Source organism: Callionymus lyra, chromosome 1 (assembly GCF_982586985.1).
Source record: "Callionymus lyra chromosome 1, fCalLyr1.hap1.1, whole genome shotgun sequence".
Lineage (NCBI taxonomy): Eukaryota > Metazoa > Chordata > Actinopteri > Syngnathiformes > Callionymidae > Callionymus > Callionymus lyra.
The window spans coordinates 15,441,736-15,467,363 of record NC_141818.1 but is presented as its reverse complement, the minus strand read 5'-3'; the positions used below and the strand labels follow the sequence as shown (position 1 = coordinate 15,467,363).

The 25,628-nt window shown below is 41.8% G+C and overlaps 1 protein-coding gene across 11 annotated transcripts in view; it reads left to right on the top strand.

The window, feature by feature from the left end:
• Positions 1-25,238, top strand: part of trpm3 (transient receptor potential cation channel, subfamily M, member 3) — a 160,939-nt gene extending 135,701 nt beyond the window's left edge. For 4 of the 11 annotated variants that reach the window (XM_087794723.1, XM_087794732.1, XM_087794722.1 and 1 more), the window contains 10 exons: positions 4,320-4,523; positions 6,889-7,029; positions 10,523-10,651; positions 11,628-11,879; positions 13,083-13,257; positions 15,181-15,309; positions 17,306-17,453; positions 19,874-20,067; positions 20,904-21,036; positions 21,108-25,238. In XM_087794723.1, coding sequence (XP_087650849.1) covers positions 4,320-4,523; positions 6,889-7,029; positions 10,523-10,651; positions 11,628-11,879; positions 13,083-13,257; positions 15,181-15,309; positions 17,306-17,453; positions 19,874-20,067; positions 20,904-21,036; positions 21,108-22,701 — 3,099 coding nt within the window. In that variant the 3' untranslated portion in view covers positions 22,702-25,238. The remainder of the gene's footprint in view (positions 1-4,319; positions 4,524-6,888; positions 7,030-10,522; positions 10,652-11,627; positions 11,880-13,082; positions 13,258-15,180; positions 15,310-17,305; positions 17,454-19,873; positions 20,068-20,903; positions 21,037-21,107) is intronic. The other 7 variants (XM_087794731.1, XM_087794729.1, XM_087794730.1 and 4 more) reach the window with 3 other exon arrangements.
• Positions 25,239-25,628: the final 390 nt, after the last annotated feature.

Here is a 25,628-nt window from a genome sequence, read left to right as displayed (position 1 = left end):
CAACACCATTTGTTAACAGGCTAAAGATGATCAGCTTCACCTTGCCTCTTCAGAGTTTATATAGACTTTATTAATGCATGTCACCATCCTACTCCCAACACCATTTGTTATCAGGCTAAAGATGATCAGCTTCACCTTGCCTCTTCAGAGTTTATATAGACTTTATTAATGCATGTCACCATCCTACTTCTGACACCATTTGTTAACAGGCTAAGGGATGATCAGCTTCACCTTGCCTCTTCAGAGTTTATATAGACTTTATTAATGCATGTCACCATCCTACTCCCAACACCATTTGTTATCAGGCTAAAGATGATCAGCTTCACCTTGCCTCTTCAGAGTTTATATAGACTTTATTAATGCATGTCACCATCCTACTCCCAACACCATTTGTTAACAGGTTAAAGATGATCAGCTTCACCTTGCCTCTTCAGAGTTTATATAGACTTTATTAATGCATGTCACCATCCTACTTCTGACACCATTTGTAAAACATTCTTAAGAGTTCCAGTCCCAGCTTCCTTGCACTTCTTCTGCATTCACATGTCACTATCCTACTTCTGACGCCATTGGCTGTATTGCGGATCCCAACTCATCCTTGTGCGGGTGTGTAAACCTCTAACATACCACATGCATTGTCATATTACCCTCCACTCACAAAGGGATGAACAGTATAATAATAAAAACACATTTCAAATGCCGAACCATTGCTACGATGTGTCGTGGAGCAGAATGCATTATGCAGGACTTGGAAAATGAAAAGGAAATATCATCCATAATTTATGAGCTGATTTTTTTTATCCCATCTTCTAACCGCCCCTGGAAAGGTTAATTTAAAATACAACCTAATGAAAATATTTAGTTTATAGTTGAACTAGCTCTGAACTGGACATGTTTTTTTTGTTTTTTTTACAGTTAGCATCAGAAGTCCTGTGTGAGAAATAGACAGCTGCGTCAGTCAAGGGGTCTTGAATTATCTACGACGGGAGGGCGCCCCGGGACGCTCCGAAAGGGCAGGTTTTCAGAGCGAGATTGAGATGGGATGATGACGGACTGGGACTACAAGTGCTCAGACAGGTCTGCAGAGTGGGAGGTGAAGGAGAGAGATCCAGGCACTACTAATGCAGAACTAGTGAAGCAGAAAAGACAGAATAGAAACCGCAAGTGGAACAAGTTCTGAGCCTCTGGAGCTCAGGACGGTCGGTGAAATAACGCTGTCAAAATAATTCCTCCGCACACTTGTGAGTTAATGTGATGTCAACTTCTTTCTCCGGAACATGTTTCACACACACGGGGTCATTATGGTTATTAAATTAAGAACTGAAAATACTGTATATGCTTAAAAAATGTGTAGTTTCTCTTTGAATCCATTTTAAAACAAATGATTAAGAATATTCACTTATTTTTCAATATCTATCGTATTAATACAAATCAAGTAAAATAAAGTTTTGCAATATATTTTATTATTTTATTTTCTATTATTTCAAAAGTTTCTTTATCTACAAAAAACATATAAATTTACATTATCTATAACTATAAATGGCACTTGAAGTTATCAATGTCAGCTTGGCTCTCTCACAGTTGCTACAGGGTCGTACAGAGCTCTTCTTCTTCTTCTTGGCCTTCAATTGACCACCATGAACTGATCTGTGTCTGTTTTTAATTCTTGCTCTTATTCATCCACAAAACTGCCGATAACTACTCCCTTATTATTTGTGCTACAATAGCGTGAATGGGTCATTTTCTCCACCTCTTTCAAGGAAAAGTTGTAAAAAGTAGAGTTCTGTAGCAGCTGAAATATTAAGTCCTCTGAGGGTTTTTTTTCTTTCTCAAAATCTTTGAAGTTTGACCAAAAAAATCCTGCTAGCAATTTTTTAAGTCCATGGTAAAGGGATGATAAAATATTTTAAACTAAATAACTTGGCCATTTCATTTTTCAGGATTTTCTGTCTTATACAAATTCCCGGGCAACACCGGGTACTTTTTTTTAATTTTTTTTTTAAATAAACGTATTTCCCCTTCATTTATAAAATGAAAATATTTGTTTAATTCCAACAAAATCTGCTAATCTATCTCTCCTCTATTAGCGCACATCAAATTTATCCGCTGATAGCACGTCACAGAACGCGAAAGCGCAGGATAGATTGACTTCAGTGTTCTGAGCACAGAATCTCTTGACACTCATTCCAGAGCATCTTTTTGAGGTAGAATTATATGAATTTTTGTCAAGTTTGTCACGTTCAAATGCGGCCGTGATGACGAAGCCGGCAAAAACAAAGACAGACGATAGAATTGAGGGACACGAAGAACGAAGAAATGTAAAACGTGGATATTGAAAAAAACCCAGATTTTTTATTTTAATTTTTTTAAAGATTAAAATGAAAAGGTTTGATCGATAGACGGTATAAATGTCTCCATGGTTTGTAATGGTGCGTCCATATGTGTATCAAAGGGGTGACTCTTAATCCTCAGAGTCACCTTCACACCTGTATTTGAGTGTGTCCTCCACCAGCGCCTGGTTGGTGTCGCCTCATCCATCTTGACCGCGCCACCGTCTCCTCCTCGTCCGGGCTAATCACATGCTAATTGGCGTCCGTGTCGACAGGCGCCATTATAAATACCTCGCCTTTGTCGTTCAGCGTCGTACATCAGTCTGAGGGCCCCGTCGAAACGCCGTGACTTCATCGCTTTTTATTAAAAAGTCACGCTCGGCAGGTGAAGCTTCGTTAAGCTTTAACTAACCCGGACATCTGTTGGGAAGCATTCACGCGTCCGTGTTGTCCTCACGGGGAGGACGCTTTTTTCTCACTTAAGGAAAGGTCAGAAAGAGACTGTTGAGGGAGAGGAGGATGTTGCAGGAACTGACATCTTTATTAAGGCAACTCCTCCCACTGCCTTTGTGTGATGGCGGACGCCCAGGAAAGCTCCCGCGGCGGCAGATCGAAACTCCCACAGAGTGTAAAATGGAACATTCCACGAACGTCTCGAGAGTCGAGCGGTCTCGGGTGTTCATCGTTGTGAACATGAGTTGATCCGATCACACTTCACTTTTTTCGTATAAATCATATACTCGCAATTCTTTAATAATAATAATATTTATTATTATTATAAACAATCCGAGCTATTAAAACTGTAATAAAACAGTTTTCCGCAGATGAAACAAGTGATTAAAGTTCAACTAATGTGTTGATTTAAGTGTGTCTTTAATAGATGTTGGACTCTATTGTACTCATCAGTATGTTTGTAAAAAACTCTGAAATATTTACATTAGAAAATGTGTGCCAACTGAAAACCCTTTTCTGGAGATGACCACGGCCACTCTGCCATGATTGGTCAAACGTAAAGGTTTTTCACCGTGTGTCATTAATCCTGGAGGTCTCCACCTCCAAGGGACTTGTTGTATAAAAAAAGCAGCTATTTTGTTTTGCTGGAGGAGGAGTTAAGCACATTATTACGTCCTAATAGACTCCGCTCTCGTAACCTCTTGTTCACCGAGATTTCAGACGGGGGAGAACTTTTTAAAGTAATAAATTCAAAACATGGTCACGATGAGAGATTTACTGTATTTTGGAGAGGGAGTGAGTGGGTCAAGAGAGTTGGAATTTCACATTAGTTGCACTTTAAAAAGGATCAGAGAACACATTAAAATTTAGCCACGGACAGTTTGACTTGGAACCTGGAAGCGGTGGATTGACTTTAGTGTTTTGAACACGTAATCTTTTTACACTTCCACAGAGCATCTTGACTGAAATTTTTGCTGCTTCAAATAACTTAAAGCTTTCCTCAATGTTTGTCACTTGTCTTCTAGATAATAATTATAAAATAAAGATAAAGATAACAGTCCAGAACACTCTAATCATATGTTCCTTGATTCTACTTTCAACAAAATCTGGTTGCTTTTGAGTTGTTTTGCTTAAAGACAGACAAACAAAGATGGACACAGCATTACATCCTTTGCAGCGATAATTATGCGTGGAGGCACGAGAACAACGATCGAACATCCACAAATGACACTCCAAAGGTCACTCCATTGATGGACAGCGTCGATGCTGATGGCCAATTAATCATGTCTGCTTGTTTGGTTGGTGCGTATTGAGTAGATTGCCCAACACAAATTAAATGTTTGACCCCCCGTTGAACCCCCGAAACACGTGTTGATCTGTGAACGCTGACACCAGACACTCACACAAAGCATGTCCTTTTACACCTTCAGTTTGTTTTAATCATAGGGACATGTAAAGGATGGATTGAATGGATGGAAAAGTGGATTCGATTAATCAACCCTGGTTGAAGTTATGGTCCTTGAATCTCTTCTCCAGGTCATCCTAGGGCTGCTGCTGCCTCCGTCCATCCTCAGCCTGGAGTTCAAGAACAAGGACGAGATGTCCTACATGCCTCAGGATCAGGAGGCCTACCTTCAGGAGAAGGAGGAGGAGGAGCCCGAGAAGCCCGTCAAGGAGAAGGAGGAGGAGGACATGGAGTTCACAGTAAGATCTTACTGTGAGGCGCAGTACAACTCCGTGGTGAGAGAACCCACCTCAGCTCCGCAGAAACACAATCTCTAATGTCTAAGGCTGTCATTACGCTCTTGTGGATCTAACGCACTATTTGTGTCCACGACGAGGAGAACACAAAGACACACACACGATTCTCCATACTTGTTCTTCTTTCAAGCCTAATTGGCCTTTTCTGTTACTTGTCGTCGTAGCCAAACGTAGTAGAGGAGTTGTAGCGTCTCAGTCTGTCGCCGCTGTGGGTTCCCTCCTGTATGTTTCTACCGCTCTATCCCCTCCCTCTTTCCACCCCCCCGCCTTCTCCTCTTTCTCGCCTTTTCCCTCCAAGTTCTGTTCTCATGGAGGTACAGTACTAATCCAGCCGATTGCTGCCCCTCACTCTCTCACGATGGCTTGCCGCAGCATGCCACTCAGCATGTCGCTGCTGAGCGCGGGAGGCCCAGGCTTTTGCATTATATAACCATGTGTGCGTCTGCTGCTGCAGAGCTTAAATCATGCAGAGTCTGAGCACCTTCTCCCAGCACAAGACTCCATCCATCTGCATATAGCCTTAGACTTGAGGCAGGAATCAAGCGTTTCTCCAATCCAATCAATTCCCGAGGTGGATCCGGAGATCTGAACCGGATACAAAACCCCCGTCTCTCGAAATGATTGGATTGAACACCATTCAGTGCCACTTTACATTTTTTTTTTATTTACCATTTGCATTTGGTTACGGATGGGAAGTCGTGAAACGTTCCCTCATGCATTCTTGCGGGTCAAGAATGCGTCTGGAACGATCGTCGTATTGTTCCGTTTCCGCTTCTCGCCGTACAAATGCAACGTTTGACACGTATGAATCGCACAAGGATCCATAGGTTTGCACCTCAGAGGGAGTGTTGACTTCTGTGCAAAAAAATGGATCTTGTGAAAAACAGTTTGTCCACTGAATTATCAATGTTTAACGGAAATTTAGGCTTCAACGAAAACCTGAAGTATTGTCTTCACATTCCCTTTATTCACAGATTTAACCATTATTATCTTATATCGTTTTCGATAAGTTATGTAAGCTGACATGGATAGTATCTGGGCCGTGTCTCAAATCGCGCACTTCTCTGAGGGCACTGCTTTAAAGTACACTTACTTGCGTAGTACTTACCGGAAATTATTTGACATTTTCTTCTTCTACAACTTTTTAACACTGATTTAAACCAGCCGTTGGAACTCTATCGCCAACACTTGACAGCGCTTTTGACCAATTGAAACAAGTTATTAAGTTGTGTTTCATTGTGTTATTATTGTTGCTGTGTTATTTTTGAGGCAAAATTTGCGTTTTCTCTAGACGTTTACGCCGGTATCTGCTCTGACAACGCGTCGTCAGTTACGTATTTACTGTTTAGTGGCATCTACGTCACTTAGATGGCGGTCATTAAGGATGGAAAGTGTCCATCGATCCACACTCAATTTTCTGGCCATTTGAGTGCATCAATTGGGTGATCATTGTGTACTACATTTCCGCACACTGCTCAATGTAGACGCACTTGTGTACTCAAAATATCATGTGTAAGTGCAGAAGTGCGCGATTTTGGGACACAACGTTGGTTTTTCGTCCAACCCTGACCAGCAGATCGCTGTAGAAAAAATGAAAAGCAGGTCATTTACTTTGATAGGACACGTCAAAAACAAAAATGAACAGTTCAGTCCTCGTCCTTTTACCTCTCCACTTGCCTTAGGGACCACCGACCACGCCCACTGGTGTGTTCAGGTACCATCTGTATTAATTAGTTGTTGGTTTAGGGAAGTTTAACTTTTGGACCAAGCCTTGAGGCACCAACATAGAACTCATGTCAAGACTAAGACAAAATAAGAGTTTGAAACTCTCTCCACCACTTGACTTTAAATCCTTATTTATGACTCACTTCTCACCCAGATCTGGTGCTGCCTCGACCAACCAGCCCAATGACTCTGAAGCCCCCTCTCATGGTAGTCTGTCCCGGAATCGAAAAAAAAAAATATATATATATATCTGTCTTTTCCTGTCTTCTCCTGTGTCACTCTGTCCTTTCCCCCATCACTCTCTCCTGTCGGTCGTGTGTCCGTGTTGTCCTGAGATCAGATTCACGTGTGCGTCCGTGTCATGTGACCAGCCTTCACCTAACACTCCACCTCAAAACACATACTTCACATTTGGGAATGATGACATCGCCTGTGCTTGCTTCTTCGATAAATGCCGTGAAGACGTCACTGCCGCTGTAGGGTAACGCCATGTCTCTCTCTCCGATTTGTCCCCCCCCCCCACCACCCCTCTTAAAAAAATCCAAACTCTTGCACCCCGCACACCCGTCCTCATCTTCCCTCTGGTACCGCTCTCATCATGGATCGCTCGCTCCACAAGGCCATGCTGGGTAAAGTGACCACGGAGGCGTCCAGGAAGAAGGATGTGGAAGAAGTGCAGAACCGCCAGCGTCTCATCCCTATGGGACGAAAGATTTACGAGTTCTACAACGCTCCCATCGTCAAGTTCTGGTTCCATACGGTCAGTTTCCCGAGACGGCCATTAAAGGCCTCTCGTTCGTCAATCTGTCAGCGTGTGTGTGTGAAGTCTCCATTGTTCAGTCCGAGGCATAATGTTTACACGGTTCCTACAGCACCGCTCGGATGTGGAAGGATTTTTTTTTTCTTCCCTGGTCTCATCTGTCTCTCTGATAAAGAGACACAGAATGTCCTCATCCTGACCCCAACTGCCACGCCCCTCTCACTCCCTTTACAACCGCACACACAAGCTCAACAGTCAATAGTTAGAAGTTCTGCAACTACATCTATTTAGTTTGAAGGTTAAAAAAGTGAACCTTTTCTAGACTGGAAGTGTTGCTCTTACAAAACTTCATGAGTTCCTAACAAGCTATGAAGCTCACTGTGCAACCCTTAAACAATGTCCATGGACAACAGTGTATCACAAAAGTGAGTACATACCTCACATTTCTGCAGATATTTAAGGATATTGTTTCATGGGACAACACTAAAGAAATGACACTTTGACACATTAAGAAGTAGTCTGTGTGTTGCTTATATAAAATCTTGAATTTCCTTCAAAATAACCCAAAATATAGCAATTCATTTTGGCAACAAAAGTGAGTACACCCTTAAGTGAAAGTTCCTGAAGTTTCAATATATTTTCGGTGGCCAACACTATTTTCCAGAACTGCCTTAACTCACCTGGAGTCGACCAGAGCTTCACAGGTTACCACTGGAATCCTCCTCCATGACGACATCACAAAGCTGGTAGATATTCGAGACTTCCATTTTGAGGATGGCCCAGAGATATGTTCTATTGGGTTTAGGTCTGGAGACGTGCTTGGCCAGTCCATCACCTTTACCCTCAGCCTCTTTAGTAAAAGAAGTGGTCGTGTTAGAGGTCATTATCATGCTGGAGCACTGCCCTGACATTTAGGGGTGTAGTCTCTTAGGGGTGTACTCACTTTTGTTGCCAGTGGTTTAGACATTATTGGCTGTAAATGGAGTTATTTTAAGGGAACAATACATTTACACTGTTATGTAAACTTTACACAGGCTACTTTCCATTGTGTCATTTTGTCAGTGTTGTCCCATGACAAGATAGACTACGTATAACATAGAATATCTTTAAAAATGTGAGGGTTGTACTCACTTTTTTGATACACTGTAGATTCATTTGAGATCATTTTGTGGTTTGATATATGCTTTGCTTTCTTAAGTTGCATATTCTGAAGCTTCAGCATTTATAGAAAACTTGAACTGTGGCCTCTAAGCTCAGAACAAATGCAAAAACATAAAGCCACAACAAAACCAATCAGACTCCAAGTTCTGGGAATCATATCGTTGTCGGACGGTGGGACTGAAGCGAAAAGTAGCAGGTGGTTTTCAAGTTGGAAAAGTAAGTTATAATGATGAAATGTCACTTTTTGTCATAAACGTCATGAATCAAAATTTCAGTAAATCAACTTCTTGTCACCCGATCCGTCAGCAAAGCGAGTCCCCGGACTCGGATCAGGTCCGTTGTGGATTCAAGCTGTTGCGTTGAGGCATTTGTAATCAAGTTGTGGCACATATGTTTGTGTTGTGTGTCTTACGGGCAGTTATCCAAACTCCATCACCTCTTAACAGCACTTTTGATGGACATTTTCTTTACTTTATAGTAAGTTCAAACTGTAATATACATAAATTAATAGTTCACCCAAATTCAAACTTCATTCATTTTCTATTCACCCTCATGTCGACTAAGGGTTGGGATTATTTTCAGAGTAATCTTTTCCTTTTAATAAACATTTGAAGTCCCTTTTAATGTAGTGACTGGAGCTCAGGTGTCTTCGTCTACATCTTCGTCCAAAAAGACACTTAAAAAACATCCAAATACCTCATACTGCTCGTCTGTAACGTTCATCTTGTATTGAAGCGAAGAAGAATTGTTCCGAAAAACTTAAACAAGTCTATGTTTTAATATTGTTTTTAGCACAAGTTAAAAGAATATCAAGCAATACAGACCGGAAGTACTGGAGTCTACTGTCCTCACTGGAAGCACCGAGACTTGTTTTACTTTTCCCGGAACCCCTTGTCGAGGCTTCAATACAAGATGGACGTTACAGACAAGTAGTATGGAGGTACTTGGGTGTTTTTAAGTGTCCTTTTGGACGAAGCTGAGGTCGAAGACAACTGAGCATTAGTCGCTACATTAAAATGAATATATATTTTTGATAAAAAGGAACGGCTTACTCTGAAAATAATCGCAACCCTTAGTCGACATGAGGGTGAGTAGAAAATGAGTGAATTTTGGGTGAATTATAATTTAAATACTGTTAAATATTGTCATAAAAAGTAATTTTCTTCTTATATACTAGTTGGAATTTCCAAAAAGTTCTTAAAAAAATAGTGAGAAATAGAAAAGTCAACAGTTAATTTCATCATGAAAAAAAAGAAAAATGAATGATCTTTAGTCACAAAACAGATGTCCATGTCTTATATTGTCTGTTTGTTGCTTTTTTTCTCCATTTTCATTAGACATTTAATACAGATAATCCCTAATTCTAGTGGTGTTAAGTCACTCTTTTACTTAAGAATTCTCAAGTAGAAATAAAAGCTTAGTCCGTGCCAACCATGAACATCATCTAAGCTTCATGTTTCAACTACAAAACACTAAAAACATAATTCAAATACATTCCAATTGCTTTCAATCTACTGACTCCATTTAAATACCAGTCAAGTTTGCATTGTTTAATTCAGTGTAAATACGATCAAATCCATATGTTTCTTCACGATTCATAAATTGCGTGTCTTCTTTTCCATGACTTTACGCAAGTGTTTCTTTTCTAATGAGAACGTATGTTTTCTCTGGCTCTTCGTACTGTTGCTCTACATACGTTCCCTTTGTCAACGCAGGGAAAACCATTTCTATTTCCGTCCATTAACTCCAGCTCCTTTGGCGCACCGAGCAGATGCCGATTTGCTCCAAGTGTTGTTTTCATTACCAGGATTCTGCTGCCTTTTACTCTCATTATCCATCCTGCAAGAATTCCCCCGACACAAATATCACTCCCAAATATGTCAGGAGCCATTACAGGCCGAGAGTGAGGGAAGAGTCGCTGTCACGTCTTATTAACGCCTCTTCTCCGTCTCTCTTTAGAGGATGATGCTAATAATGATAGTAGATATGATAGATTTGATTGTGTTTAAATCATTCTATAAGATAACTTTTGTTGACGTGGAAGATTTGAGCTCAAACGAAACTAAGCTAACGTCGATATAAATAGTCGTAGCTCGAGGCATGGTGGACATGTGTAAGACGAGTGTGGAGATGCCGCAGTAGATGTCTATTATCAGCTCTGGAGAAACGGTGTTAAATGTAATGAGTAATTAGTGTCAGTCTTCACTATTGAACGAGTTTATTTGGAGCTTCTCGTGCGCCCCTGAGCCAGGTCTGCTCGCCGGGAATCATTATTGCTACTCATCAAGCGTTTAGATGAAGAAACACACACGGACTGGAGTCTCTCCCTCAGATGGCGTATGTGGGCTACCTCATGCTGTTCAACTACATCGTGCTGGTCAAGATGGACCTGTGGCCTTCAGCTCAGGAGTGGATCGTCATCGCCTACATCTTCACCAACGGCATCGAGAAGATGAGAGAGGTAATGTAGGGCCTGGTGTTGCATCTTTTCATTCCAGCTCTGTCGCACACATAGTTTGACGGACAGGTGAGAGAGCACAGACGGACGGGGGGGATTAATGACCGACGTTAGACTTTTTGTTTTTGCCTCTGCTTGGATGTGTTTACACTCAGTCTGTATGAAAAGCATTTATCATCATGTCGCTCCCCTGTCTTACTCTTTGCACCCCATTTGGTGAACTTACACTGCCCCCTTGTGACCGTCACAACGCAGTGCGCTTGATGTGAATCTACAAATGATCATCAAGAGTTTTTTCAGAGGCGTAAATAATAAAAACAACAGATGTTGTTCTTTTATGGGTTTAGATTAGTGCCTTCTAAGATTTATTTTCCTCGGCTAAACTTAAATATATTTATTTGAGTAAATCTTTCCTTTTGGCTGCTCATTTTACTTAGTCAATTTTCATTCATTTTCAATCGTTTTTAGGGGGGTTGATTAATGATTTTGTGGTTCTATTTTGAACTGTATCAGAATGTATATAAAGATATAATTTTAAGATAAAAAATGTTTATCCCAATATTTTGTTTTTGAAGTGAAAGTAAAATGTGTTTCCCCATTAAAACAAAATAATTAATTAAGTCAACATTTATATTTTCAATAAACTATCACAGGATATTCAATATTCAACATTGGGTGGAAAATTAAAATAAAATTCTATATAAATGTTAGCATATTATTTTTCTTGGAACCTGCTCAGGGGAGATGGGGGAGCTTCATTTCTCCACCACAGCAGCAGCATTGAACACTCTCAAACCATCTCCAACAAGTAAATATTCCAGCGAATCTGACAGAAAGCTGCTTTAGAATCAAACCCCTTCCATGTTGAGCATCTACACACTTGGTTCTGATGACGTGAAACAATGCGATGACCTGCCTCCCGCGGTCGAGCATCAGCACTGAAGAAAACTTCTTTAATAGACTTGTTTTCTGGACGCAGATCCTCATGTCAGAGCCGGGGAAGTTGCTGCAGAAGGTGAAGGTCTGGCTGCAGGAGTACTGGAACATCACCGACCTCATGGCCATCCTCATCTTCTCCGTGGGCATGGTGCTCCGTCTCCAGGAGCCGCCCTTCATGAGCTACGGTCGGGTCATCTACTGCGTCAACATCATCTACTGGTACATCAGGCTGCTGGACATCTTCGGGGTGAACAAGTACCTGGGCCCCTACGTGATGATGATCGGCAAGATGGTGAGAGCAGGAGAGACGGGTCTTGTGTGTCGTATTACTCTCTTTGTGTATGGTCGGCTGCAGGGTTAGCATACATTATTGATGCTGAGAAGTGGAAGAGTGACTGTTTGAAGAAGAGGAATTGTCTTATTCAATCTCAGAGTAAAGATTGAAGATGATGTGTGAGCGTCAGGATCAAAGCTGTGGCTTCTGGTGACACTTTACTGAAGATGGTTTGGATTCTATCACTGGATTTTCATCAGCGTAAGATAGGAATAAGTGCAGAACGCTTTATTATAACAAAGGAAGACAATTTTTTTTTCTAAATATAATTTCGTTTCACACTTTTTTCTGCCCTGTTTATCGTTCATATTTTCTAACCCTTGTATTATCTCAGGGTCAAGGTGACAACTCAAAGTCACCTTGACCCTGAGATAATACGTGGGGTAAAATTGTTTTCAATTGAAACCTTTTTCCCTGTTTTTCTTTCATATTTCTTTAGCTTTTTTTCAGATTTTTTTTTTAATCAATTTTCTGTTTCAAATATTTTTATTTTCCTGTTTTTGGTTCTTGTTCGTTCGGAAAAAAAAACGTTGCTCTTTTTTGAGCCTTTTTTTGCAATGGTTTTTGTTCTAAAGGTTTTGGCCCTGATTTATTTCATTTATATTTTTTCACATTTTTTCTTCCTTAGTTTTCCGCAATGTTTTTCATTCGATTTACTTTAGCCAGTTTTTCATTTTTTTTTCTTCTGCCATGTTTTTTAGCTACATTTTTCTTCCTTTTTCTGCTCTAAATTTTGTTGGTTTTTTATTTTTATTTTATTGTTTTTATAGTTTTTCGTTCAAACTTTCTTGCCCTCTTTTTAATTCACATTCATTAACCCTTTTGTTATCTCAGGGTCAAGGTGACTCGAAGGCCTGAGCCAAATGTGTTTGTGGTATCCCTTGTGTTCTCTCTGGGTCAAGGTGAATGGCCTCTACCTTGCCTCTGGGTCACCTTGACCCACAAGGTATACCACAAACACATTTGTTTGGGTCCTTCGGGTCACCTTGACCCTGAGATAAAAGTGTTAAAACTGTTTTCAATTTAAACTTTTCACCCTGTATTTGTTTCGTAATCCTTTGCCTATTTTTTGTGCAATTGAATCCAACACACTTCCGTACTACATCATTAAAACAAGAAAACCTATTTCCTTCCCTCTGCCCTCATCCCTCCATCCATCAGATGATCGACATGATGTACTTTGTGATCATCATGCTCGTGGTGCTGATGAGCTTCGGTGTGGCGCGACAAGCCATCCTGAACCCCAATGAAGACCCCTCGTGGATGCTGGCCAGGAACATCTTCTTCATGCCCTACTGGATGATCTACGGCGAGGTGTTCGCCGACCAGATTGACCGTAAGTTCTTAGCGGCTGAATCTACAGATCCTGGGGAAGTTAGTTGATGTACTTTCTCTAGATTTCCTGTCAGGAACGAGGCTTGTCTACTGTTTTGACTCTGAGTAAAGTAGCAAAGCGCTCACTTAAAGCACATAAACAAGACTCTAGCCTGGAGTGGAGAATGTTAAGTTGATAGGAGGGTCAGTGCGGCAGGAGGGGAACTTTTTCATATCAATTCTTACACATATTAAATAAATCTTTTAACCTCAAACCTATCACTGTTTTTATCACTGCAGTGTAAATTAAACAACACAACAGTTGCATCTTTTATGGTTTACCCTGGGCACTTCAGTTTCCTCCCACAATCCAAAAACATACATGTGTGGTTGTGGTTGTTGGTTACGTCTGATGACTTGTTCAGAGTGTCCCCCGCCTCTCGCCCTAAGCAGCTGGGACAGGCTGCAGCCCCCTTTAACGTGATAAGGAAAAAAGGTGGTAGAGAATTAATAAATAATAATAATTGACAAGTCAAGTCATTTTAGATCAAAGGTTGGTAGATACTCCTTTCACTAGCTCCTGCCCTAAAATTCAGAATTATAAAGTCTAATAGCATGAAGAATGAATGAGTCCCTGAGTCTATTAATGTTGCAACATGGGAGGAGCATTCGTGCACTACATCTGCTCCTCTGTTCACTGATGACAGTGTTCAGAGGATGACTGTCATCATCCATGAAGGACAGTAGTTTGTTTGTAGTTTTTGTGGCCCGTAACAGTTTTTTTTTTTTTTTACAAAGCTATTGAGTATAAGTTTAACAAAAACTAGATCACCTATGGAAGTATATCAGTGCTATCAGAAAATTGAATGGTTGATTTGACCACTAGTGTTTAAATGTTTCTATATTGTCTGGCTTCACTATTATACCAATATTTTTTATATTGAATTTAAAAGTCTATTAAATAATAAATATTGAATTTAGAAAATGTATTTTTGAATTTTTGGAATTAGAATCTCAACCTTGACTCCTTCAAGAAACATCTTAAGACATTTTTATTTGTGCAGGCTTTTCCTTGATTTTCTGGAACTCCTGTGTTTTTCTCAGTCTTATCTTGACCTTTTAAGTATATATTTTATTTAATATTTTTTTGGTTGTTTAAGCGCTTTGTGACCCTGGTCTGGAAAAGTAAATGACTTACTTACTTACTTACTGTACGTGTAAAAGAAAAATCATTAATTTTGAAAATATTAAAACAAGATGACAATTCAACCTTTTCTAATCACAACATATTCAATTCTTTTAAAAAAAAAAAAGGGTAAATTAAATTATCATATCAATTGAATATTCAAAGTTTCAACATTAAAAATGTTACTTTGAACCATTCGATAAACTCTTTTGCACTGATTTACTTCCATACCTACAGTACATATCAACATCATGCCTAGTAATACGACACTGCAATACAGAAGAAATACAGGTGTGTGTTGTGGTGAAAGAACCATGTTAGGAACTTCATTTCTTCACACAAATAGTGAGATTTTCGGTCTAAATTTTAACTTTATTATTAAAATGTGATATTTTTTAACCCTCATTTACTCCTTACAATATATTATTCATATTGTTTATCAAACAACTTGGTCTAAGTTTACACTTTTGACATCCCTGCTGTGAGGTTAGAAACCCAAATTGTATTTAGAACCAGTTCTTCTCCACATAGAATCGAAGATGTTATTGTCATTTTCTAAGATGTTCTGATATTATCTATACAAAAATATATATATAAAAAAGGGTCATAATCTTAACTCTGGGGTCTTTTTTATTCTGTGTATTTCTGTGCAATACTGGAGTGTACTTGTGTGTATCTACTGCATTGTACATGTACAGGATGTGAGCAAGTGGCCCAAAGAGACGAGATCTGAAATAATGTTTTCATTCTCTGTTTCAGAGTTGCATAGTAGAAGGTTAAAGCAAAGGCTGAATGACAAACTCTGGCTGGTCGAAAATTACTTACGAACTTATGGAACCTGGCGTACTAGTGGTCCATTCCACGTCGCCCAGTGCAGTCATACCCCCAGTAAATCCATAGTCGTAGGCCTCGATTTGCCTCCTCACCTCTCCTCTCCTCCATGACCACCATGCCATACCCACTCTGGCCACTAGGAGGGTCACGCAGAGTGCGCATGCGAGCTGCACATGAGACGTTGAAGTTGCTGGTCTTTGGTCGGCTCCTGCGCGTCAGAGCCAGAAGCAGGAAGCGTCAATGACGTCACATTTCGATCGCCTTATCGACTGACGCATGCGGAGGTCGACCATAGACCGCGACGCAACTTCACTTTGACTAATTTTGGCACTAACATCTGTACATGGCAGAGGCACTTGTTGACCGTTCGTCTATTGATGGCATCAGCTTTGTGTGTGGAGAAGTGACCCTGCCACGTCGACATCCGTCACAGACACCCCTCCATCGTTAAGACGCCATTGTTAAAATGCCAAAAAAAAAGAAAGTACTATGAAAATTTAGACTCATCACGCTAACCCTCCACCTTTCATCTGTTTTTTCACGTGGTTCAGTTGTCAGAGTTCTAGTGATCCCCAAATTTAACGAGCGATTTAAAAAAACAGATTTCTTTTCTGAAATTACTTCAGTTCTCTGTCTTTGGGCTGCATTGTGTGGAACAATTGAGCATCGGGCGAGGATGAGCATGACGAGAATGAACCTCAAAAGGCAAACAAACGAATGCTGAATGTTCCTCCAGACACGCAACTGAACCATCACGGATGGAAAAAACACAATAACTCCTGAAACTCAACCATCAGCTGAATGGAGCACACATTTGTCACCATATATTTCAAACATGTGACAAATGTTTAAATATATTGGGAGCACAAATTGTCTCGTTAGGGATTGTTTTTGTTTTTGTTTTGTGTGTTGGTTTGTTTATACTTTCTGTTGAGACTCACCTGAACATGAACCTCTATCATTGCAGTGTTCACTCGCTCCTCGACAAATGAAGCATAACACTGAACATTTATGCTTCCTGTTTGTTTGCAAAATATGATGAATGCATTTTTATTTTACAACTACTTTTTTTTGTTTTCTATGATTTGTGTTGTTGTTGTTGTTACGGTGAAAACCATGTCCACACATCTAAGTTTTCCTTTTTTATTAAAAAAAAAACAACCAGATTTCTTTGACACCATTACTCGCTGCCAGATGTCAACAACATGTGTCCAGTAATATTAAACTGCAATAAGTCCCGGACCACAACAGTTGCAGCAGAATACCTCACAGAGATGAAGGGTTGAATTTAGCGCACTAATATCATCTCATAGAGGTGACATTTCTCATTCCCTTCTTGTAACAATGGGATTACTAGTAGGGATGGTCTGATGAAGCTTTGTGAAACAGTGTCATTATTGTCAGAGTCCACTAGATGGCGGTCTCTGCACTATTTTCCTTTGTTTTAAACAAATGTTCTAATGAAACATCACATGACATTTTAACTGATGGCGCCACCCACTGACCTCTAAACAACATGGCACTGCTTCATGAAGCTTCATCAGACCGTTACTAGTAAGAAGGCGTCTGGATAAAAGGGGGCGCCAAAAAAAAGGAATCAAGGCACACCTAGAATGTAATTAAAAATAAAACTAGTTGACTCATTTTTTTTATTTCTACTGCTCAATACCATCATCATCCTCACCTCATTTAGATGCAGTGAAGGTTTATCTTAGCGGAGAAAGATTACAGACGGTCATGGTTTTTCTCATTGTCCCTTACTCAAATATATTTTTTATCCAAGTCCAAAATTGGATTCAAATGTACCAAAAAAATGAGATGTGTTCAAGTTAGGTTTGAAACATTTTTCCACATGATACACACAAGGCAGGCGAACAAAAAATCAAGGGGCTTTTTCTGCTCAAAATGCAAGCAAACGAGATTAAAAAGCAAACATAGCTGTGTGGACAAAAGCTTCATGTCGTGTCGGTCGATGTGTCTTGATATTTGGTTTGACATCCGTCTTGACTTCTTGTGTTAATCTTCTTCTGTCTCCCGTGGTCCCGTGCAGCCCCCTGCGGGCAGAACATCACCACGGAGGACGGCGTGGTGGCGCTGCCTCCCTGCAAGACGGGCGCCTGGATCGTGCCCGCCATCATGGCCTGCTACCTGCTGGTGGCCAATATCCTGCTGGTCAACCTCCTCATCGCCGTCTTCAAGTACGAACGGATGCCTCTTATCATCATGTCTGGAGTTGTCATTTAAGTTGTGAATCAAAGACGCGTCCTTACGATGAAGTAGATCTTTGAAGTGGTTCAATGACGTCCGTTGTTTAGACAAGGAAACCACTGTTTACACGAGCATTTAGGCAATAATGGCCTAATTAATTAGAGAATGAAAAGCCAGACGACAGTCGCTGCAGCTCAGACACTGATCACGACACACTATTATGCAGATTAATTATTATTGAGCCTCGGAATCTTGTGTAACGAGGATGAATGTCGTCCTCCTCCCAGTCGCCTGTTAATGACTGAAAAGCCGCAGAAAAATGAGTGTCGTCACAGATTGTCTGGGCAATCGTCTCGAAGATGGAGGATGAAGACGAGATGTTTGAGGTCGTCCACGTCAGACGAACTTATATTTAAGTTTAAAGTTCAGAAACTGCATTTTATTATAAAATAAAAAAAGGGATCTTGCTTTGGACAAAATAATCTATTTCAAATTGCAAAATATAACAAACCGAAGGAACTCATAGTGTTTCAAGAAAATTATTTACACTATTTTTAACTCTATTGTATCGCAATAAATGTATTTAGAATAGAATAGAATAGAAAACGTTTATTCATCCCCAGAGGGGAAACACACTTTTACAACAGCAGCAGCAGGACAATGAAAATAAAGTGCATGGGAAAAAAAAGAAATGGTAAAAGAGATGATAAAATAAAATAAAAATAAAACGATCTTAATAATATACAAATTATTTACAGTATTAGAAAATTAGCGCTTTTAACAGAATAAAATAAAGTAAAATAAAAAATAAAATAAAATAAAAAATAAAATAAAATAAAGTAAAATAAAAACAAAAAATAAAAACACACGAGAAGAAAAACACACTACGGATTAGCATCAGTTGGGATGAAGTACCTTCTATAACGCTCCGTCCTACACTGGGGGTGCCTGAGCCTGCCACTCCTCCACGGTCAGGTGCAGTGGGTGAAGAGCGTTGTCCCTGATGGAGGATAGTCTGGAGAGTGTCCTCCTCTCTCCCACCTCCTCCACCGAGTCCAGCGAGCGGCCCAGGACAGAGCCGGCCCTCGTGACCAGCCTGTTCAGTCTCTTCCTGTCCCGGTCCGTGCTGCCTGCTCCCCAGCAGACCACAGCGTAGTGGATAGCAGAGGCTACCACGGAGTCATAGAAGGTCCTTAATAGTGGTCTGCACACTCCGAAGGACCTCAGTCTCCCCTTCTTGTACACGGCGTTGATATGTGTGGACCAGTTCAGTTTATTGTTGAGGTGAACACCCAGGTATTTGAAGCTGTCCACCAGCTCAATGTCCGAGCCCTGGATGCTCACCGGTTGATGTCTTGTCTTACCGGTGTTTAATTTATTTATTTATTTATTTTTTTTTAGAATCCCTTATTTGTCCCGCGAGGGGAAATTCAGTAGTGCTTTTTACAGCCATTCACACATACTGATGGGAGTAGGCTGCACACCTGCGCCAAGTCTACCATCAGGAGCAATCAGGGTAAAGTGTCTTGCTCAGGGACACAAGCTTGTCTGGAGCTGGGATTGAACCTGCAACCTTTTGGAGTGCAGGCACCCACTCTACCATCTGAGCTATGACGCCCCCATATTATGTATATAATTTAAACAATTTCCCGAAGGAGACCTCCTGAGGGATCAATAAAGTTTTTCCTTACCTTACCTTAATTCAATTCAATTCTTTTTAGAATTTGAAGTAATATTGATAGAATAAGGCTGTAGCGTTAAACTGAAAGTGACTTAATCTTGAAATAGTTTGTGGATCCAGATGGTTAATTACCACAATGTAAAAATAGATTCAACATAATTTCCTGTACTATGAATTATTCTTTTTAAGTTTTGACTAATTTTGGAGGTTTTATCAAACTTCATAACATATACATTTATAAACGTGACAGACGAAAACACACCACATGTCGCGCGATCACACCTTTTTTTATATTAATTCCCTCTTGGATCACATATGTGATTCAAATTAGTGGCTGCTGGGAAAATGCAACATCTCACAGTATGTTGAAGTAATATCTTGTTTAAAATGTTCTATAGTAAAAGTATAGAATTCCCCTTTTTCTTTAATTACAAAATGAATTAAAATGTAAAAATACTTTTCTGAAATAATGATTGAAACATGTTAAATGTTTTGAATATTGAAAGTGAGGAAACACTGAAAAACCAAAAAGATTCTACCAAAAAATATTATAACCTTGTTACTCGTTTTCACTCTTTTTCACCTGCAGACAACTTGTCTCTGAGAGAAAAACCACTGTGCTGTGTTCAAAGACACATGGAAAATCAGAATAAATAATTCTTGACAAGGACAAACGTGTGTTTCCAAGACAACGTTTTCTCATGATTTCCTTCTTTCTTCTCATCATAGTAACACCTTCTTCGAGGTCAAGTCCATATCCAACCAGGTGTGGAAGTTCCAGCGTTACCAGCTGATCATGACCTTCCACGAGCGGCCGGTTCTTCCTCCTCCTCTCATCATCTTCAGCCACATCACCATGGTCCTCAAGCACATCTGCTGCCGCTGGCGCAAGACGGACGACGACGAGAGGGACTACGGTCTGAGTGAGTGGACGTTACGCAGATGATCCTCGTGAAGATGATGGTGGTGACGAGGCTTCGTGAAGCCGCTGTGTAGTGAAGACACTATTGTGGTACAGTGTAGTCGTTTTGAAAGGCCACTAGATGGCACTCTGTTCTTGAACCTACTGGGTTTATATAAAGTAGATAAGAGCCAAAGATTATAAAGCGAGAGTGCCCTCTAGTGGCCTTTCAAAATGAAGACGCTGTATCATGACACTGTGTATTAATTTTGAAAGTCCACTAGAGGGCACTCTGTTCTTGAACCTACTGGGTTTATTAAAGTAGATAAGAGCCAAAGATTATAAAGCGAGAGTGCCCTCTAGTGGCCTTTCAAAATGAAGACGCTGTATCATGACACTGTGTATTAATTTTGAAAGGCCACTAGATGGCACTCTGTTCTTGAACCTACTGGGTTCATTAAAGTAGATAAGAGCCAAAGATTATAAAGTGAGAGTGCCCTCTAGTGGCCTTTCAAAATGAAGACGCTGTATCATGACACTGTGTATTCATTTTGAAAGTCCACTAGAGGGCACTCTGTTCTTGAACCTACTGGGTTTATTAAAGTATATAAGAGCCAAAGATTATAAAGCGAGAGTGCCCTCTAATGGCCTTTCAAAATGAAGACGCTGTATCATGACACTGTGTATTCATTTTGAAAGTCCACTAGAGGGCCCTCTAAGTTTAGAAACAATGCCAAGTTTCATTAGAGTCTATTTTTAAAAAGCAAAAGTACTACTAAGCTGTTTTGTGAGGCTTCATCAACCCGTCTATAGTTGATTGCGAGCGTTGACATCTGACCTCTGACCTGCTGTCCACAGAGCTCTTCATCACGGAGGACGAGCTGAAGAAAGTCCACGACTTCGAGGAGCAGTGCATCGAAGAGTACTTCCGAGAGAAGGACGATCGCTTCCACTCCTCCAACGACGAGAGGATCCGAGTCACGTCCGAACGGTACTACAACCCCTTAACTTCAGGAGTCTCGTCGTCAGGGGGGTCTTGAACCTCTCTCTCTCCTCCCTCAGGGTGGAGAACATGGCGATGCGCCTGGAGGAGGTCAACGAGCGGGAGCACTTCATGAAGGCGTCGCTGCAGACCGTCGACGTCCGCCTGGCCCAGATGGAGGAGCTGATCGGGAGGATCGCCGTCGCCCTGGAGCGCGTGACCGGCGTGGAGCGAGGCGAGGTCAACAAGGTTCGCTCGAGGACGTCGTCCGACTGTACGGACTCGGCTTACATCCTCCGGCAGGTGGAATGTCCTGACGCGGCGTATATCCTCCGCCAGAGCAGCTTCAACAGCACCGAGGGGAACGCCTATCGCCTGCAGGAGGCGCTGGAGGGAACGGCCGAGGGGTCCATGTCTCCGCCGTCGCCGACCGGGATGACCGCCCGGACGAGGAGCCGCTCCTTCTACGCCGCCGGCGGGCGTGGCGAACGCGCCAGTGGGTCGGAACGCGCCGATAGCTTCTTCAAGGAGCGCTCGCTCAGCCTCCACCGGGCCAACAGCTCGCAGTCCGTGTCCTCGGCTGCTCCCAAAGAGTCCAAGCCCCTCCCCCTGGCCACGCTGTCCGTCTCCCAGCAGCACCGTCCGTCCTCATGCATCGACATCTACGTCTCCACGTCCGAGGAGGTCGGGCCCTCGGAGGTCTTCCTGAACCCGCACAGGGTGGCGCCGCCGCTCCAGAGGGACCTGTCGCTCCAGTCCGACATCATGGAGTCGCGGCATCCCGGCCGCGACTTCAGCTGCATCACCGCCGGCGGCTACGATCGCCACTTGGACTGCGGCGCAGGTAGCAGTGGGGCGGCCATGTTCGAAGACGGCGCCCTCGGCGACATGTCCTCCCACCTCCTCCCGGACTGCTCCTTACCCCCGTGGGACACGGAGCCGTCCCCCCCGCCCTCCGCCGGGCCCCTGGAGCGCTCCAAGAGCAGCCGCTACCTCTCGACCGCCGGCGCCACCTTCCTGGACGAGCCCTCTCTGGTCAAATCCCACAGTCTGGTGTTCACGCCGCGGGGCTGCTACGGGGGATTGGGGGCGGGGGTCCAGGTGAAGGCCGCGGAGTACACCAGCATCACGGACTGCATCGACACCCGCTGCGTGTCGTCCCCGTACACGCCCGCCGAACACTCGCACTCTCCGGGAACCACCTCTTTCCCTTTTGATAAGCCTTCGGAAGTCGCCCTTTCTCACCCGGAGAGGGAGGCGGAGCTCAGCCACACGGAGTCCGATCCGGAGGACGCCGACGACCTGATTCCAGACCCCGACACCCCTCGACTGGGAGGCCTCGGCGGTCCCAGCGGGGCCCCTCTCTGCACCCCATTCTCCCGTCTGGAGCGAGCCAACAGCTGCTCCTCCGATGACTCCCATCCGTCCCTCACGCTGGCCCCTCCGCAACGGAAGAGCCTGTCAGTGAGTGAGCGGATGGAGAGGGGACCGGGTCTGGGGGCAGACAGGGGGCCCGCCTCGGCGGGGGGGCGGGGCCTGGCAGGTACCAGGAACCCTTTCCTCAGGAGCAAATCCGGAGCTCGGCCCGACGCGGCCAAAACGGACAGCCTGTCCATGAGGAAGCTGGCGGCGCCCGCTGCGTTCCGCAGCTTCGACAGACAGAACTACACGTGACGAGGATGAAGGGTCCGCACACAGGTTGCCTGTCGATCCTGATCTGGAACAGATCTGCAAATTTTAACCCATATTTTAGTCTAGCGAAAAAGGTTGATTTATAGCCAGTGGAGGATGAAAACCTGGATCCTGGATCAGGAGTCTAGAGACGTAGGCAGTCCGACACGCGGGGGGCTGTGACTCTAGGCTATAGCTCGTACCTCCTCTCGTAGCTTGTTATCTCTCGGTGGGCAGTGGAAGGTTTATTTGTGTGTGTGTGTCGTCACCCGTCGTTGGCTTTTCCTTCTCACATCAGATCATCCCACATCATGTTAGTCAAGACAAGGAGAGACACAACAACTTTAAGACAACACTTTGGCCAAGAAGATTATTTTTCGTGACCTGGCAACAACTTACCTCCGCATTTCTCACGCCTTTTTTATTTTTATTTTTTAGAAGTACTGCGAATAAACGTGCCATCGAAAGGAATGCAATTGCGTTAAATGAACACTAGAGGGCGTTGTTGAACCGTCCTTGATTTACACCAGATTAAAAATTATGTCACAACGTTGTCATCGCCACAGAATGTTATATACTTACCTTTATTTCCACCATTTTTCCTATAAGAAATCTTTTGTGTAAAACAAATGAAGACAGGAAAGATTTAAGTGTCAGGTGATCACTTACCAAGAAAGATCAATATGACTCAATGATAATTTCCCCTAAAAAAACGTTGACTGATGCTGCGTTCAAAAAATCCGTTCAATCCTGTTCGAAAGTAATCTCTCTCATACAATCAAAATGTGATTTAAAGGCCAAAATCATAAATGTTTCAAACCTCCATGGGTTTTTCAATCAGCAACAAAGTTCACGTTGACCTTGAACGCAGCATGTCATCGACAGAAAAAAGTGTTATTACACTCTTGGATTATAATTCCACCATCTTTGTTTAATGTCCCTACCTCACTTCCTGTCAAAGTCATAGTTTTAATCCACGTGCAAATGTGCCAAAAGACAACTCGGTATTAAAGAGAAATATTTAATTCACAGTAAGAGCGTCTTTAATCTAGAAAGTAAAATAATCTTAAGAGTGAAAATATGATGTGTAGAGACAGATCAGTATTTAACTAATGAAGAAATATATTTTCACCCCACATTAAAAAAAAAGAAAACGATATTTTAATCTCATTTAATCATTTATGTGTGATTCATTGTCAATAGTTACATATATATTTATGACTTCACTGCAGCTCAAGCGGTGATATTTTTTTAAAGTATTTTCTATTTTTAGAGCAAATAAAAACCATCCACATGCTCTATTTGCTCAACGACTGATATTATTTATTGAAAATAGATTAATCTTTATGCTGTACGTTTGGAAAACATAGTCACATTAAAAGGTTTCATATGGACGAAGAGGCAATATTTAAACTTTTAGGGTGCCTTCTGGTCACGCGTGGGGGGGGGGGTCTGATATCGGTGGGATTTTTAAAGTGTTTTTCTCACTAATTTTGTCGCAAAGAAAGAGCTACTGACCGTCGTGTGCATGGGCATTAAACCAGTGTGTGATGTAGAGTCAGATATGGAAAAAAGAAAGTGGATCAATTGGCGTCTGTTCGGCTTGAAGAGAAAAGATTTTACCTTAAAGTCAGAGCTCAGGGACAACCACACACCAGGGATGCAAAGGAAGCTGAGCTGGAGGATTCAAATATGATCACTGTGCTTAGTTGATTTTAGAGAATCTACATTGTGTGTTTGTGTCTTCAAAAAAAAAGGCAATAGAAACGATGAATCAAAACGATGGAGACATTGAGGGAGGCAGCCGCTCACAAGTCGCCTGCTGAACCAAACTTTGTATTGTTTTTGTTGTTGTTGCCAAAACCAAATGGGAAGAAGCCGAGCGGAGCTGCTACACAGCTGCGGCGAGCAAAGGTCGCGTAGGTCGGCTCAGTTTTGCACGCTTGAGTATGAAAACAGATGACTGTGTGTTGGAGATGTTAAGTAAATCCACACGGCAAGACGGTTGTGCTTGCTTGTCATGGCACCTTTTACACGTGACAGCGTTAATCTAAAGAGGTGTGTGTGTGTGCGTGCGTGCGTGTGTGTGTGTGTGTACATTAACCAGCCTGATAAGCATCATGTAGACAGCAGGGAGGCACTACACTACAACAACACAGTGTACAGTATTTTTGAAATATTCATTCTCCCACCATGATAATCAGCCCCTCCCTGGTCCACGAGTTTAGGAGAAAAAAAAAAAAAAAGTTCACCCTCATGTTTGTTTTTTCTGCAATAATTTTTGCTGATGAAGAACTTTTTTCAAACTGGAATAAAAGAAAAAGGGAGGGCTAGCCACTTTATTTACTGTCCTCTAGATGCATGCCGTTCTTCCACTCCGAGTGTACAGGGATGAGCTGAGAGAGAAAGCGAGAACGAGATAGAGATTATAATCTGAAATCAAAAAGTAGTGAGTATTTGGATGCAAATACAAATCTGTATTCTTTAATGTGAATAGGATCCTGTCTGGCATGCGTTGTTAAATAAACAATAGATTGGTACTCAGAGTTTTGCTGCTTCTTTCTTCTTCATCACCCGTTTTCTTATCACAGCTGCTTGTTAACAATTCGATGAAAATAAAAGTATCTGATATGTTTTTATCTTAGAGAATGTTTAGCGCTAGAAGAAGAATTGTATTTATTTTATTTTATTTGTATATTTGGGGGGATATTTCTGAAACAATTATCTAAATGAAGAGTTACATCGTGTCTGGTTCAATGACAGTGTAGATGTGTACAATACAATAGTATTTTCTTTTTATTTACTTGCATACGTTCAGTTAAAAAGACAGAATGGAAAAAAGGCAATTGTGAGGTATAATAGTATTGTAGTTTTTCTTTAATAGCAGCATTTACACATAGTTATTGTTGTGGTGTAACCTTAAATATTGA